Here is a 14,162-nt window from a genome sequence, read left to right as displayed (position 1 = left end):
AAAGGGAGATGAAGGATGAGCGGAAGCTGCTGGGCAAGGCTGAGGGCGTGGCAGGGGTGGCCAGTCCCGGGCGACACCCCCAAAGCCTGCCTCGGATCCCTCCCGCAGACAGGGCTCAGCGACCATGACTGCCTTCCTTCTGAGCCACAGCGCAGCCGCAGACCCTTCTCCACGCTGTGCGCTGGGCAGCCGCCCCAGAGTCGGTATAAGAAGCGAAAACCGTCTGCACCCTTGACCGGGACCAATGGAAAGAGGACGCTGAGGTCCAGAGAGTGGAGAGGACGATGCGCCAGCACCAGCGGCACAGGCAGGGCCGGGACTAGAACCCAGGGCTCCCGACTGTCCATCCAGCGCCCTGTCCCCCGCACTGAGCTGCCCGGCCGAGCTGCTCTTGGGTGCAGAGGCCACTGGGAAAGGCCATCCCACCATCACAGGCTCCCGTGGGCAGCGGTCCTTTCCCCGCCAGGATCTTCTTTTCCATGGACGTGCCTCTATACGTCCCCACTATGTGGATCCCTGAGTCTGGCCAAGGCCCCACCAAGTCATTCCATGTCACTGAGGGGCCCGGCGTCAGCCCGAGGCATCCAATCCCGGATGCCGGGACCTGGGCCTGTGGTACCAGCGTGAGAACCCGTCAGGCAGCCCGCCTGCCTCTGGCTCAGGAGTGAACCCGTCGGGCAGGCCCCTGAGGGAGGGGGGCCACCCGGGCTGTGCACCTTGCCCGGGGCCCAGCCGGTCACCCACTCGGGAAAGCCCCTGTCTCCCCAGGTCTCGGTCCCCTTAACTGGGAGGGGAAAATGGAGGTGAGACAGCCCCTCCTGGCAGAGCTGGCTGTGGAGGGTAAAGTGAGCTTCTGTGTCCCCCAGCCCCACCGAAAGGCTCCTGCCCCCCGTAACCCAGCAGTCCACCGTGCTCCCCGAGAACGCCTGGGCGTGCACTTGGGCTCCGGGGGACGGTGCACTGGGGCCCTCTCTCCTCCACTCAACTCGGCCGTGACCTCCATGACTCGGGGGCAGGCCTCGGGGGGAGGTCAGCCCCCACCCCGCCAGGGCTGGGGGTGCTCAGTGGGCAGGGTCCCTTCCTGGAGGGTCTGCTCCGACCACCACCCAGGACAGGCCCTCGGGGAGACACCGGGCGGGTTTCTGCTTAGAGCAGCGGTTCTCAACCTGCGGGTCTCGACCCCTTTGGGGGTCGAACGACCCTTTCACAGGGGTCGCCTAAGACCATCGGAAAACACATCTATAATTACATAATGTTTTTGTGATTGATCACTATGCTTTAATTATGTTCAATTTGTAACAATGAAAGTACATCCTGCATATCAGATATTTACATGACGATTCATAACAGTAGCAACATTACAGTTATAAAGTAGCAACGAAAATAATGTTATGGTTGGGGGTCACCACAACATGAGGAACTGTATTAAAGGGTCGCGGCATTAGGAAGGTTGAGAACCACTGGCTTAGAGGCTCCTGGAAGGAGTGTGGGGCCTGACGCGGTTTGTAAAGACCCTCCCGGCCCGGCCAGTGTGGCTCAGTGGCTGTGCGTTGACCTATGAACCAGGAGGTCAGGGTTTGATTCCGGTCAGGGCACATGCCCGGGTTGTGGGTTCGATCCCCAGCGGGGGATGTGCAGGAGGCAGCTGATCAATGACTCCCTCTCATCACTGATGTTTCTGTCTCCTTTTCCCCTCTGCCTTCCTCTGAAATCAATTTTAAAAAATTAAATAAAAAAAGACCCTCCCTGCACCATGGTTTTAACAGCCTCGCTTCGTAGCACTTTTTGGTGGATCCTCCAGGGATGTCTCTAAGAGAGTTCCACCCTCGTTTAGAAGCAGACAACTCAGAGCTCTGTGATGTCGCAGGCTCCTCTGAAAAGAGACGAACGCAAGGAAGCCATTGTTGGGTGAGGCTGCCCACTGCGCCTGCCCGGGGCCTGACCACAGGGCGCGAAGGCCTGTGGCTCCCGCCAGAGGCTGCGGGGGGTCAAGGGGCAGAGGGGGGAGAAACCACATTCAGGAGGCGGGGGTGGGGCTCGGAAGGTGGCTCTGACCAACCCCAGTGGCCCCAAGTGCCACACACAGTCCACCAGCCCGAGGGAGGCAGATGGAGGGACAGAGGGTGATGGCACCGTCCTCGCAGCCGCCACCACCAGGGCCCCGCGCCTGGGGCAATGCTCTGCTCTCACTGTCCTGAAATGCTTCATCATTTAAAAATATATATATATTTTTATTGAGAAAGGGAGAGGGAGAGAGAGAAACATCAATGGTGAGAGAGAATCATGGATCGGCTGCCTCCTGCACGCCCCACACTGGGGATCGAGCCTGCAACCTGGGCCTGTGCCCTGACCGGGAATCGAACCCTGACCTCCTGGTTCACAGGTCGACGCTCAGCCACTGAGCCACACCGGCCCCGGTGCTTCATAATTTTTAGCGAGGGCCCTACACATTATGCGGCCTGTCCTGGCCATGTTACAAGTCGCCATGAACCCCGTGTCCGCGTGGTGTCTGTGCGGAACCCACCCTCCGGGGCAGACAGACCCAGGCGTGGCCTCTGCACTGCGCTCCCGTCTCCCTTGCTCGTCAGTCCTCCCCAGTCTCCGGTCTGGAGAACCTTCTCAGCTCACAGGGGGGGCAGTGGAGGCCTCGAGGCCTGGCCCCGCCTCCTGGCCCCACCTGCCCTCCATCCCCACCTGACCTCGGCCGGCCCCTGGCTTCCCACACACTTGGCGCCAGACTCCAGGTTCCTGTCCCTCCCAGACTCTCCCCTCTGACCGCCACGTGCACCATGTCCTGCAGGGTCTGAACGACGCCCGGGGCCCTGCCCCTCCAGCTGAGTCTGCCCCGTCCGCTCCCCAATGCCAGCCCCGACCTCTCTGAGCTCTTCTCGCCGCCTCTCCAGCAGCAGGTCCCACTGAATGCCCCCCTGGTCAGCAGCCCCCTCACCCCAAATGCCACAACAGCCCCTCACTGCCTTCCGGCCTGGCCCCCGCGCCCAGCAGCCAGGCGGGTCTTTTGAAAGTGAAATGAGCTCAAGTGTCTGTTCCAAAGCCGCAGGGCTTCCAGCTTCCCTGGGGCCTGCAGAGCCCTCCCTGACCTGCTCCGCAGCCCCTCCCCCCTCCTGGGCTGCAGCCACGTGGACTTCCCGTGGGGCCCCGTGCGTGCGTTCGCACCTGCCATCCCCTCTCCTGGGGCTCTTCTGTCAGTCACCCGCCTCGCCCATGGCTCCGCCACGGCCCTGCGCGGACGCCCATCCTTCCCCGCATTCAGTTACCCACGTGCTGGGCCGGCCTCCTGTCTGATGTGGGTGCACAGAGTGGACGCCGCGTCGGTTCTGCTCCGCGTGTCCCTGTGCCTGGCACAGGGCCCAGCCCTTGGCAGGTGCGGTAAATATTAGCCGGAGGAACGACTGAATGAACAGCCTGTGAGGGCGTCAGTCTCCTCCCAGGCCCGGCAGACAGTCCCTGTGAGTTCACGGGGCCAAATCTGAGGGGGGCGGGGGGGGGGGGAACCTGTGCTGGGGAAGTGGGGGCCTGTGCAGGGACTTTGGCTCTGTTTATGGGTGAGGACAAGGTGGCTCAGAGGACAGGGACGGGCCAGGTCCTGACCCAGGTCTGCGCCTCACCTGGAGCTCTGCCCTCCCCGCCCGACCCTGCGGGGAGCTGGGCCCTCCCCCCGCCTGCCCAGCGGCCCTGCCCATCTGCACAAGCTGTGTCAGGCCGCCCTTAGGCTGCTGCCTGGGGCTGATACAGCGGCTGCCCAATGCCTGTCCATTTCCTTCGCCCTCCTTCCTGCCCAGCCTGTGCTCCAAGGACTGCCTCGGGGAACTGGGCTCCCCAGGTTTCCTTCCTGGGGCAGCGGCTAATCTGCCTCCTTCAGAGTTCCTGCGCCCCCTGGTCAGCTGCAGCGAGAATGCCCTTAGGGCACCGGGTTTCAGATCTGCGGGCTGGTGTGGGGCAGCACAGGCTGCCTCGTCCTCACACCCGGGGGTAAGGCCGGAGCGCTGTCATCGCAGGTACCCACAACCCAACCACGCCGAGGCCACACCCCGAGCCTGGCCTGCCTTCCCTGCGACTGGGCGCCCCCTCCCACTGGCCTCTCTGCAGGGACCCTGGGCCGTCTCCCCAAGCCCACCCCACCCGGGTACCTGGAGTGCCCGGCATCGCCCTAAAAGCTCCCGAGAACCAGACCACGGCGATTTCCCTCCTGGGACCCCAGGAGACAGAAGCGCTGAGCAGCTGGGACAGAGGGAGGAATGTATTCCCTGTGTCCCAAATTTAGAGACCCTGGCAGGCCCCCCAGAGCGAGCCACAGGCACAGAGGGAAGCCCCCCAATGGGCAGCTGGGCTGTGTGTTCTCACCACAGCCCCCTGGGCCTCCCCCCAAAGCTGAAAGTGTGTGTGGAGGGGGGGGGGGGTCTGGGGTGGGTCTGGGAGCCAGAGAGCACACAGGCGGAGGGCAGAGGTGACCTGGCCTTCTGGGGGGGAGGGGGCATGACTTATTCACCCCCCGTCTCAGCAGACCAGGTCTGAGCGAGCGGAACGCAGGAGAGTTTTAAACCAGACACCCGTGTCTCGTGGCTGAAGGCACACCACTCCTCTGAGCACGGGCGGGCGAGCGAGCGTGGCCAGGCCCTCCCGAGCCACAGCCCCGGCTCGGAGACTCCCAGGCCTCCACGGCTACTGCTCCCTGATGTCCACGCCCCGGAGGGACAACAGCTAAACACCACCCTCCATCCTGGCTGGGAGGGGGGGCCAGGTGGGTGGTTACCCGGTTCCCAGGCCTTGCCCAAGGGCCGAGGTGCCTGGAAAGGTAGCCCCAGGCTGCTAGGAGCTCCCCCAGGCCTTTCCAGCTCTGCCCTGGGCTCGCGCCAGCTCCTGGAGTACACAGCTAGCCGCCCCCTTTGACAGATGGGGGGACCCCGGCTCTCACAGACAGAGCCACAGCGGACAAGCAATGGGGTGGCTCTCACCCCAGCTCCCTCGGCCCCTGCGCGGCCCCCCCCCACCTCTCCGGCCACACCTAGGGCTCCCCAAGCACTCCCTCTGCGCCCCACAGACCCGACTGCCCCAGCTCCTGTGCCCTGGTCCGCGTTCCCCCCTCTGCCTGCAATGCCCACCCCAACTGTGCCCGTGCCCTTCAAGCTCCAGTTCAAATGCCACTTTGTCCACAGGCCTGTCTGACCCCCGCCTGGATCACCTCTTTGAGGTCCCCTCCTGAGACCCCCCCAAACCCACACTCAGGGTTGGGGTTATCTGAGCAAAGACACTGCTCCCCCGTGGGGTGGTGAGTCAGTCCCTGGAGGGCAGGCCAGTCCACTCGTACCCCAGCGTCAGGCCCGGGGGGGGGGGGGGGCAGCAAAAGCTCAGTAAATATTTGCTTAATCGAATTTGGCCACGGAGCCACCTCCAGACAGAGCCAGGGCAGCGGGACTCGGTCCCCAGGGCAGGGCAATCACTTGGGCAGAAAAAAAAGCCGGCCAGGGGCTGGGCTGTCTCCTGAAGCGCGGCCAACTTCCCTACCAGGCACCAGGCGGGTCCCTGCATCCTCAGACGCGGCTGCCTTTCCATCCCGGTCACCGAGAGCCCCGGTTCCAGGCCCAGGCGGGCTCCTGCCATCACCCAGGGGCGCAGCGCAGCCCTGAAGGCAGAGCCCCCTCGGCTCTCCCGCAGGATCGCGAGCCCCAGCCCCGAGGCGCTCGCACCCCTCCCCCGAAACACCCCCACCGCCTTTTAAGGGAAAAAAAATATTGAGCCAGGAACGTAGCAAAAATCGCAGCGGGTCGATACTCCTCTTGCTCGTTTGAATGCCTCGGAGCAACCTGCTCGCTGCAAGAGCGATCGCCGAGAGCCGAGAGCCATCCGCGCTCCGGCCCAGGCCTCCGGGGCCCTCTCCTACGTCTCCGCCGAGGCCCCGCGTTGGCGCACCCGCCGCCCCGGTCGCCGCCTCCCCGCTCCCCCGAAAGGGAGACCCAGCCTCAGCGCCGCGCCCGCAGGTCGCCGGGCCCCTGCTCCGCACCAGCGGCTGCTGGCGGGCGGGTGGGCGGCGCGGCATCTCCCGCGGCCGCTGTCCACCATCCCGGCCCGCAGCCGCCCCCTCCCGTCGGCTCCCCGGCCTGGAGGTACCCCGTCCCCAGCACCTGCTGGGCCCGCGGCCACCCCCTGGCCACCGCCCTGGCATCCCCGCCCTCGTCGCCCCCCACCCCAGCCGGGCATCCCAGGCTCCGTACCGGGCACCCCCAGCCCCGGGCGGATCCACGGCACAAAGGCCCGGGCGGGGCCCCGGGTGGGGGTGGGGTGGATGCCCCGGCCGCGCCCCCGGCCCCCCGAGGCTGAGCCGCACTCGCGGGCCACGGGTCCACTCACTCACCTCTGGGCCGCAGCACCGAGCATCCGCCGAGCTGCTCCGGGCGGCGCGGGCGGGCGGGGTGGTGAGCGCGGGCCGTGGCGCCCTCGATCCGCACGACGCGGGTGGCAGCGCCCGCGCGGGGACGTGATCGGACCGCGGGCGGCGCACACACTCCGGCCGCCCTGGCTCCCTCCGCCCGCCCGCTCTCCCGCGCCGCCCGCCGCCCGCGGGTCCGCCCGCCCCGCGCTGCCGCCGCCGCCGGCAGGGGGCGGAGCCGCGAGCGCAGCGCGTTGCCAGGCAACCGCGGGCGGGGGTGCCGCGCGCCCGCCGCTGACCACGCGCCGGGCGCCGCCGCCCCGCCAGCAGCGTTGGGTCGCTGCTCATTGGGTACGAGCGGCTGATGGACGCCTCCGCGGCCCAATGGCGGCCGGAAGGGGCGGGGCCGCAGCTGGGCGCGCGCCACCACCCAGTCCACGCTGCGGGCGCCGGCATCCCTGGGACCCGGCTGCCCCGAGGCGCCCACCCAGGGGCCCTGCTTCTAGCGGATCGGGAGCCCGAGCCTGGGAGCGGCCGATGGCCCCTGCCCCGCGCCGGCCCCAATCCACACTCAGCTTGGCCTTTGCTGAGCTCCGCGACCTTGGGCCACCGACTGACCTATCAGGGCCCGGTTTACAAAGTGGAGCTAGTGGCGCCCGCTTCCCTGACTTGTTGCCACAACCCGCTAGAATGTGTGGAAGGTGCGTGCACATCCTGAAGGTTTGCGCCCGCGAGGCTTGTGCAGCGATGGGCTCAGTCGTCTTTGCTTGCCCACCCAGCTCTTCAGGGCCCCTGGCAGTTCTGACCACGGAAGATGGATTGCCTCGGAAGGGCGGGGAGGGAGAAGGGCCCAGAAGTGTCCCCCCTCCCCCTCCCACCAGAGCGGTGGGAGGGAGCCAGCCCAGTGAGGGCCGGGGTCCCCGTGCAGAAGGCACGGAATGCTGCTCAGCAAATGCCCCCGAGGGCAGCCTGCCCAGTTCTGTGTTCAGTGTCCGAGAGCCCATCTGTGGGCCTCAGCGCCAGGAGTCCCCCCCGCCCCACTCCTGTGCTTAAATTAAATGCTGTCTTCTCTCCACCATCCTAGCGGAGCTTTGTCCCTCCTAGAGCATCGCTGGTGAAATGCAGGCGCTCCAAGCCAACTCTGACCTTGTCGCCGTCATGGTCATATTACAAGGAGCACCCACTCGTGGGCATGGGAGCACTGGCGCTGACCGCTGGCAGAGGTAGATGGGGTGTTGGCCCCAGCCCAGGTCTGTGGCCAGGAGACAGAGGCGGGCATCTGGCTCTGCCCGCTGGACACCGACCGTGGCATCAGCATCATCCCGTGACCTCTCTGGTGTGATTCCTCTGCGGTGGAATTCCTTCACATGGCAGCCCTTATTGATGGCCTCTGCACCAGGCACAAGTCTAGGGTTTTGACAGACCCAGCCCTGCCTGCTAGACCCCCCTGTCTGCGGGGCAGAGGGGGACAGCAGGACATAATCCACCATGACAGTTGTTTGGGGCTTGATAGCGAAGACCCACCAGGGGCCTGGGGGCCTGTGGCCGGGGAAGCACTGGGCAGTGGGACAGCAGGAGGGGCAGTGGCCCGTGACTGGGGGCAGGAGAGAAGCATGTTCCAAGGTGGGGAAGGCACTGGGCATGGAGGGGCGTGAGGCCTGGCGGACCCCAGAGAGGACCAGTGAGTGTGAGGATGTGCTAACACTAGGCTGCGGTGGGGCTGGCACAGTCATGCCAGTCGGGTGGCCCGTGTGTAGAATTGGGGGCATTGGCCTGAGACCCACTGGAGAGTTTTAAGGTTAGTTTAAATATATATATATTGATTTCAGAGAGGAAGGGAGAGGGAGAGAGAGATGCATCAATGAGGGGAGAGAATCATGGATCGACTGCCTCCTGCACGTCCCACACTGGGGATCGAGCCTGCAACCCGGGCCTGTGCACTGACCTCCTGGTTCGTGGATCGATGCTCAACCACCGAGCTGTGCCAGCCGGGCTCTGGTTAGTTTTTTTAAATTTGAGAGGGAGGAAGACAATATTTTGTTTTACATTTACAGCAGGCATGCTCCCATCGTGTGAGTTGTCCTAACATGCAGAACCAGAGGACAAAGATGACAAGTAGTCAGTCCCGAGAAAATAAAGCAGAGACATCAGGGGGCCGTAGGAGGTGCCGGAGGAAGGGGTGGCGCTGGCTACGCGGTTGGAGGAGCAGCTGGAGAGGAGGCCAGGAAACAGGGTGTGAAGGGCCCCAGAGCCCTGGGCAGGGCGTGTCTCGAGAAGGAAGACATGGGGAGCCATGTCCCGTGCCTTGGGGAGCGAGGCTGAGTAAGCCGAAGACGGAGAAGGGTCCCCAGGAGCCACGGCAGGCACAGGGGTGGGGGCGGTGTGCCAGGGGTTCAGAGCAGGGGGGCCATACAAGGCGAGTCACTGTGAGTCGAGGTGGGCCCAGGGTGCTGGCACAGATGTGGGGTCCCCAGGCAGGGCCAGCGCTCCGTGGTGAGTCCTTACTGCCAGGACAACAGGACCAGAGACAACAGCCGGGGCTCTGGTGGGAAGAGGGGTAGGGCCCTGGTGGCGAACCCACCTGGCGGCATCTCGCCAACCCAGCAGGGGCAGCGGGCTGAGAGCCCGCGGGGGCAGCAGGAACCCCTCCCCCAGGAAATGCCCAAACCACAACCGAAGTGGGGGTCCACCTGTGGACGTGGTGACCCCCAATCCCGGCGGAGCTTTCTGGCTCATCAGCCGCTGAACGTACCCAGCCAGGCTGAACCAGGGCCTCCCCAAACACTGGTGGCTCGTGCCCTCACCCTTCCGCCCGCCGAGGCCCAGCTCCCCGAGCCTCCCTCCCTGCCCATCCAGGTCCCCGGGACCCTGGAATTCCTCATCTACACACGTGGCAACCTGTGTTGTAAGGACAGGTCCTCGCGGACGCTCCACCTGTCTCCCCACTCCCCCAGGGGTGGGCGGTGGTGGCTTGCGGCCTACGGGCCTCTGGTGATGGTCCCCTGCTGGCGGACGTGGCTGCGTGGCCCACCTGTCCTGTCCCCCCAACCCCTGCCGGCCTGTTCTCAGGCTGTGGGGGGCCAGCTGGGCCTCTCCAGTTTGTTTCCCCGGGGTCTCTGCACCCCCCCCCCCCCCACACACACACATTTGAACATGCCTTTGCGGATCTGGGTTAGTTATAAATAGCCAGGCCCGACTCTCCTTTTAGCTGAGAAGCAGCTAAGTGAACGAGCAGCGAGGCACACACGGCACGCATTTTATTTTTAATTTTCTCCCTCCGTCTCAAAACGAACCGGTCCCCATGCTCAGCATTCTGCAGGCGGAGGCCCAAGACGAATGCCCGAGGAAGGAGGCCCGGGGAGCCGGGGGCCCGGCCTGGCCCGGCCGCTGTGTGGCCTTGGGCACGTGAGTTGCCTCTCTGGGCCTCGGTTTCCTCATCCAGGTGGGGAGCATGGGTGGTGACGACCTCCAGTACCACAACTTTATTTATTTGTTTTAATCCTCTCCCGAGGATATGTTTCCATTGATTTTTTAAGAGTGGAAGAGAGAGGGAAAGTCAGAGCGAAATATCGATGTGGGAGAAACACGTCGATGGGTTGCCTCCTACATGTGCCCCGACCAAGGCCCCGGGCTGGGGAGGAGCCTGCAAGTGAGGTACGTGCCCTTGACTGGAATTGAACCTGGGACCCTCTGTTTACAGGCCGACACTCTATCCACTGAGCCAAATAGGCCAGGGCCAATATCGCGACTTTCTGACTTCGACCGCCTCCCTGTGTGCCGCCTCCCCACAAGCACACCCCCCCCCCCACCCCCCCCCACCCCCGCCATGGCTCCGGCAGCAGTCGCTGTCCCTGGGTTTCCCTAGAAGGCCAGACCCTATAGCACGGGAAGCCACAGTCAAGCCCTGACCGGATGATGATGATGCACAAATTCCCCCCCCACCCCCACCCCACAGCCTCGCTCAGGTGCCAGCCGGACCCTCTCCCTCAGCAGCCAGCAGAGTCCTTCTTGGAAAGTGGACTTGGGGCCTCTCCACTGGGAGCTGGGCTGAGAGGGACCCAGGCCTGGGGCAGGTCGGGAGCCTGCGGGCGGGGCCTGCAGGGGAAGCGCAGCAGGAGCAGGAGCAGGAGGCCTCGGGGTGCGTCGGGCAGGGGTCTGTCCAGAGAGGCGGCCTGGGGGGCGGGGACTGTACAGCTTCTGCCTGTGTATCCACTCCGCGCCCCCCCCCACCCCCCCCACCCCCCCCCCGCCGCCCTCCCGCAGGCTCTTGCTTGCAGCAGGGACTCCGAGTTGGTGGAATTCGGGGGACTGTTGCTGTGCTGGGCCCGATGTCCTGGGCCTACGGCGACAGTCCTTGCACAGAGCCCGTTCCCACCTGCTACCCCGTTGGCATCGCACCCTCCCCCGGCACCAGATAGGCATGAGGAAGCCAGGCTCAGAGAGGCTCAGCGCCTTGTTCAGGGTCACACAGCTGGACACAGTGAGGATCCAACTTAAGCTTTTTTTTTGGATCCGTGTTTAGTAAATCGTAAAAAGCCCCGGACTCAGCAATCAGGAAGCTGCTCTTCCTGGCGTTGAGACCCACGAACAAATGGCTGCTCCCCACCCCAGTGAGAAGCGGCCGGGCCCGGGCGCTGCTGGCTCTGCCGTCCGCTGACCCCTCTCACCGCACCCCTCACCCCGGGCTGCCATTCCTTTGAGAAAAGGACCGGGGATGCCTTCAAAGAGGAAACCCTGGTGCTAATTGGCACTGGAGACCTTTAGGCTAATGAACCTGTTTACTTGTCTCTGGAGTAAATTAGAAGGTTTAGCTGGGGAGGCGGCAGAGAGGTGCTTGCCCGGCGGCTGCCTCTGTGGGACTGCGGTGGGAGCTGATGGGGGGCAGGGCACGGTGGGCTGTGAGCGGCAGTGACAGCCGCCCTTGCGCCCTGGGGAAGGGTTGTGCCCCCTGGTGGCGTCCTGCTCACTACCCCTTGAGTGCTGCTCTGGGCACGTGGGAGTGGGGCCCCTAGGGGTGCCACCGGGCCGGTTCTGGGTCCTCCTCCGGCAGCCTTCGCAGACATTCCCCAGGAGGGACTCGGGCTGGAAGGAGCCAGGCTGAGCCCCTCCTGAGGCAGGCCCACCGCCTCGGGCTTCTCCCGGCACCAGTGCCCCAGCCACGCCACGTGGAGCCCCTCCTTGGGACACTTCCAGACCCTTGGCTCGCCCGACCGGCGGGGCTCAGTGGCTGAGCATCAACCTATGAACCAGGAGGTCAGGGCACAGGCCCGGGTTGTGAGCTCCATCCCCAGTAGGGGGCATGCAGAAGGCAGCTGATCCATGATTCTCTCTCCTCATTGATGTTTCTCTCTCTCTCTCTCTCTCTCTCTCTCTTTCTCTCTCTCTCTCTCCACTCTCTGAAATCAGTAACAATATATATCTTAATAAAAGGGTGACCAAAGGCTGGTACCTTCCCGGGTCCTCTGGGGCCTCGTGGATCCCACCCCTGCCTGCCACCCGCAGCCTCCTGCAGGACTGGCCTCACCCCTGCGTGGCCCCCGGCGTGGTGGGGGCAGGGCGGCCCCTCAGTGCGCTCTCCGTCCCCGCAGGGGCCAAGGGCATCCTCAGCAGCGGCCTGATCCCCTTGCTGGTGCGCAAGCTGCACCGGGAGGAGGAGTACATCCAGGAGATCCTGCTGGACACGCTGGCGGCCTGCCTGCAGGAGGACGCCACCGAGGCGCTCCACAGCCGCGTGGTGCCCTTCCTCAAGGAGAAGCTGCTCAGCCCCAACGACAACATCCGCTGCAAGGCCGCCCGCACGCTCATGGCGGTCAGGTGAGGCGGACCGGACGGAGCGGGCGGGCGGGCGGCCCTGGCCGGCCTCACAGCGGGGAGCGCTGCCCCCTCTCCCCGCACCGAGACATGCAGCACGTCGGTCCCTGGGGAGACTGTCCTGGTGTTGCAGCGCAGGAGGGAGGGGTGCCCCTGGCACAGAGTGGGCGGGGAGGGGCCAGGGCTGCTGCTCCCCACCTCACCATGCACAGGACCCCTCCCCACGGAGGCCCGGGGGCTGAGGCTCTCCCGGAATCCACCACTTTCACGCTCACAGCGTCCTGCGATGCCAGGATTGAAAGTGACCAAACAGCCCGGCCGGCGGGGCTCAGGGGGTGAGTGGTGACCTGTGAATCAGGAGGTCACGGTTCGATTCCCGGTCAGGGCACAGGCCCGGGTTGTGGGCTTGATCCCCAGTGTGGGGCGTGCAGGAGGCAGCGATCCATGATTCTCTCTCATCATGGATGTTCCTCTCGCTCTCCTTCTCCCTTCCTCTACGAAATGAATACAAATATATATTTTAACAAGTGACCAAAAAGGTCATCTCGCCTGAGGTGGCTGCTGTTTGCGTGGCTTCGGTCCTGGCAGCTGGGCTTCTTAGGGAGACAGAACGAGTCTCCCTGTGGTTCCCCCCTCACCCCGGTCCTGCTCCTCTGTGTTGGGCCGGGATTCATCAGGTTTCTTCCCGTGATACCTTAGGGCTAGGCTCCGTCGCCCCCTGGCTCCGGGTGGTCTCGCCGTTAGCGGCCCCGGCCAGGCTCCCGGATGGTCTGGGTGTAGGAATGAGGATCGACTTCCCGTCAATGCTCCCTTGCATGCTGGGGCCCAGGCCTTGGCCAGACCCGACCACAGAGATGGTCCCAGTACAAGGCCTTGTCTCTGGTGTCCCCTCGGCTGGCCCGAGGTCCTGCTCCCTTGCTCCACCCGAGCAAAGCCCCCGAGCTGTCCCCTCTCTGGCCCAGCATCCCTCTGGAGGGCAAGAAGCAGATGTGGCGGCATGACGTCATCCCCATCCTGGTGCACCTGCTGAGGGACCCGGTGGAGGAGGTGAAGGCCAACGCCGCGGGCGCCCTCATGTACGCCACGGTGACCACGGAAGGTGAGGCGGCCGGGGCTGGGGGTCCAGGTGGGCGGGTGGGGGCCTGGTGGTGGGAGTGGCGTGTGTGTGGGGGGTCACCACAGCCTGCCAGCATGTTGGCTACCCTGCCCAGCTTTTCTTTTATTTCAGAAAGAAGTGGAGAGGGAGAGAGAGAGAGAGAAACACCAGTGATGAGAGGGTCATGGATCGGCTTGCCTTCTGCACTCCCCACACTGGGGATCGAGCCCACAACCAGGAATCGAACTGGTGGCCTCTTGGTTCCTGGGTTGACGCTCAACCACTGAGCCACGCCCAGCGGGGCTGGATGTTCCTTTTTAAGAGGCCACTGTGCTGCCTTGTAAGGGGGGGGGGGGGTCGAGGGACAGCCACCAGGACGGAAGGGGAGAGGCCAGTTAGGGGGCTGGAGGGGCAGGAGAGGACGGGGCCTGCCCTGGGCTGGAGGCAGAAGGGTGGCAGGGGCCTGCGTGGGGGTAAAGGAGGGAGCGCCTCCCCGGAGGACACGCAGGCTGGAGGCTGGGGGAGGCCTGGAGAGGGGGTGGTGAGAGGAAGTGGGCAGAGGCCCCGAGGGAACGCCTGGTGCTGGTCACTCACAGGGAAGTACGCGGCCCTGGATGCGGACGCCATCCACTCGCTGCTGCGTCTGCTGGCCTCGTCCTTGCAGAAGGCCCGCCTGAACGCCATCAAGGCCCTCACCATGCTGGCGGAGGCCCCCGAGGGCCGCAGGGTCCTGAGGGCCCACGTGCACGCCTTGCGAGTCCTGGAAGTGGAGGACCCCAGCAAGACTGTGCAGCGGGCGGCCCAGGTGGCCATCAAGGTCATCGAGTGGAAGCCCTGAGCCTCTCCTACAGCCAGACCCGAATAAACGGG

The 14,162-nt window shown here is 65.0% G+C and overlaps 2 protein-coding genes across 2 annotated transcripts in view; one reads left to right on the top strand and one right to left on the bottom strand.

The window, feature by feature from the left end:
- Positions 1–6,541, bottom strand: part of GNAZ (G protein subunit alpha z) — a 33,054-nt gene extending 26,513 nt beyond the window's left edge. The window contains exon 1 of the mRNA XM_070399454.1: positions 6,371–6,541. The gene's annotated coding sequence lies outside the window, so the exon portion shown is untranslated. The remainder of the gene's footprint in view (positions 1–6,370) is intronic.
- RSPH14 (radial spoke head 14 homolog) overlaps positions 1–14,162 on the top strand; it is a 48,152-nt gene extending 33,990 nt beyond the window's left edge. The window contains exons 5-7 of the mRNA XM_070399455.1: positions 11,974–12,199; positions 13,159–13,295; positions 13,889–14,162. Of these exons, the coding sequence (XP_070255556.1) occupies positions 11,974–12,199; positions 13,159–13,295; positions 13,889–14,130 (605 nt within the window). The 3' untranslated portion in view covers positions 14,131–14,162. The remainder of the gene's footprint in view (positions 1–11,973; positions 12,200–13,158; positions 13,296–13,888) is intronic.

The sequence above is a fragment of the Myotis yumanensis genome, unplaced genomic scaffold (assembly GCF_028538775.1).
Source record: "Myotis yumanensis isolate MYYU_CA2020_CCGP unplaced genomic scaffold, mMyoYum1.0.hap1 SCAF_19, whole genome shotgun sequence".
NCBI classification, from domain to species: domain Eukaryota; kingdom Metazoa; phylum Chordata; class Mammalia; order Chiroptera; family Vespertilionidae; genus Myotis; species Myotis yumanensis.
This window is presented reverse-complemented; position numbering and strand designations above follow the sequence as displayed.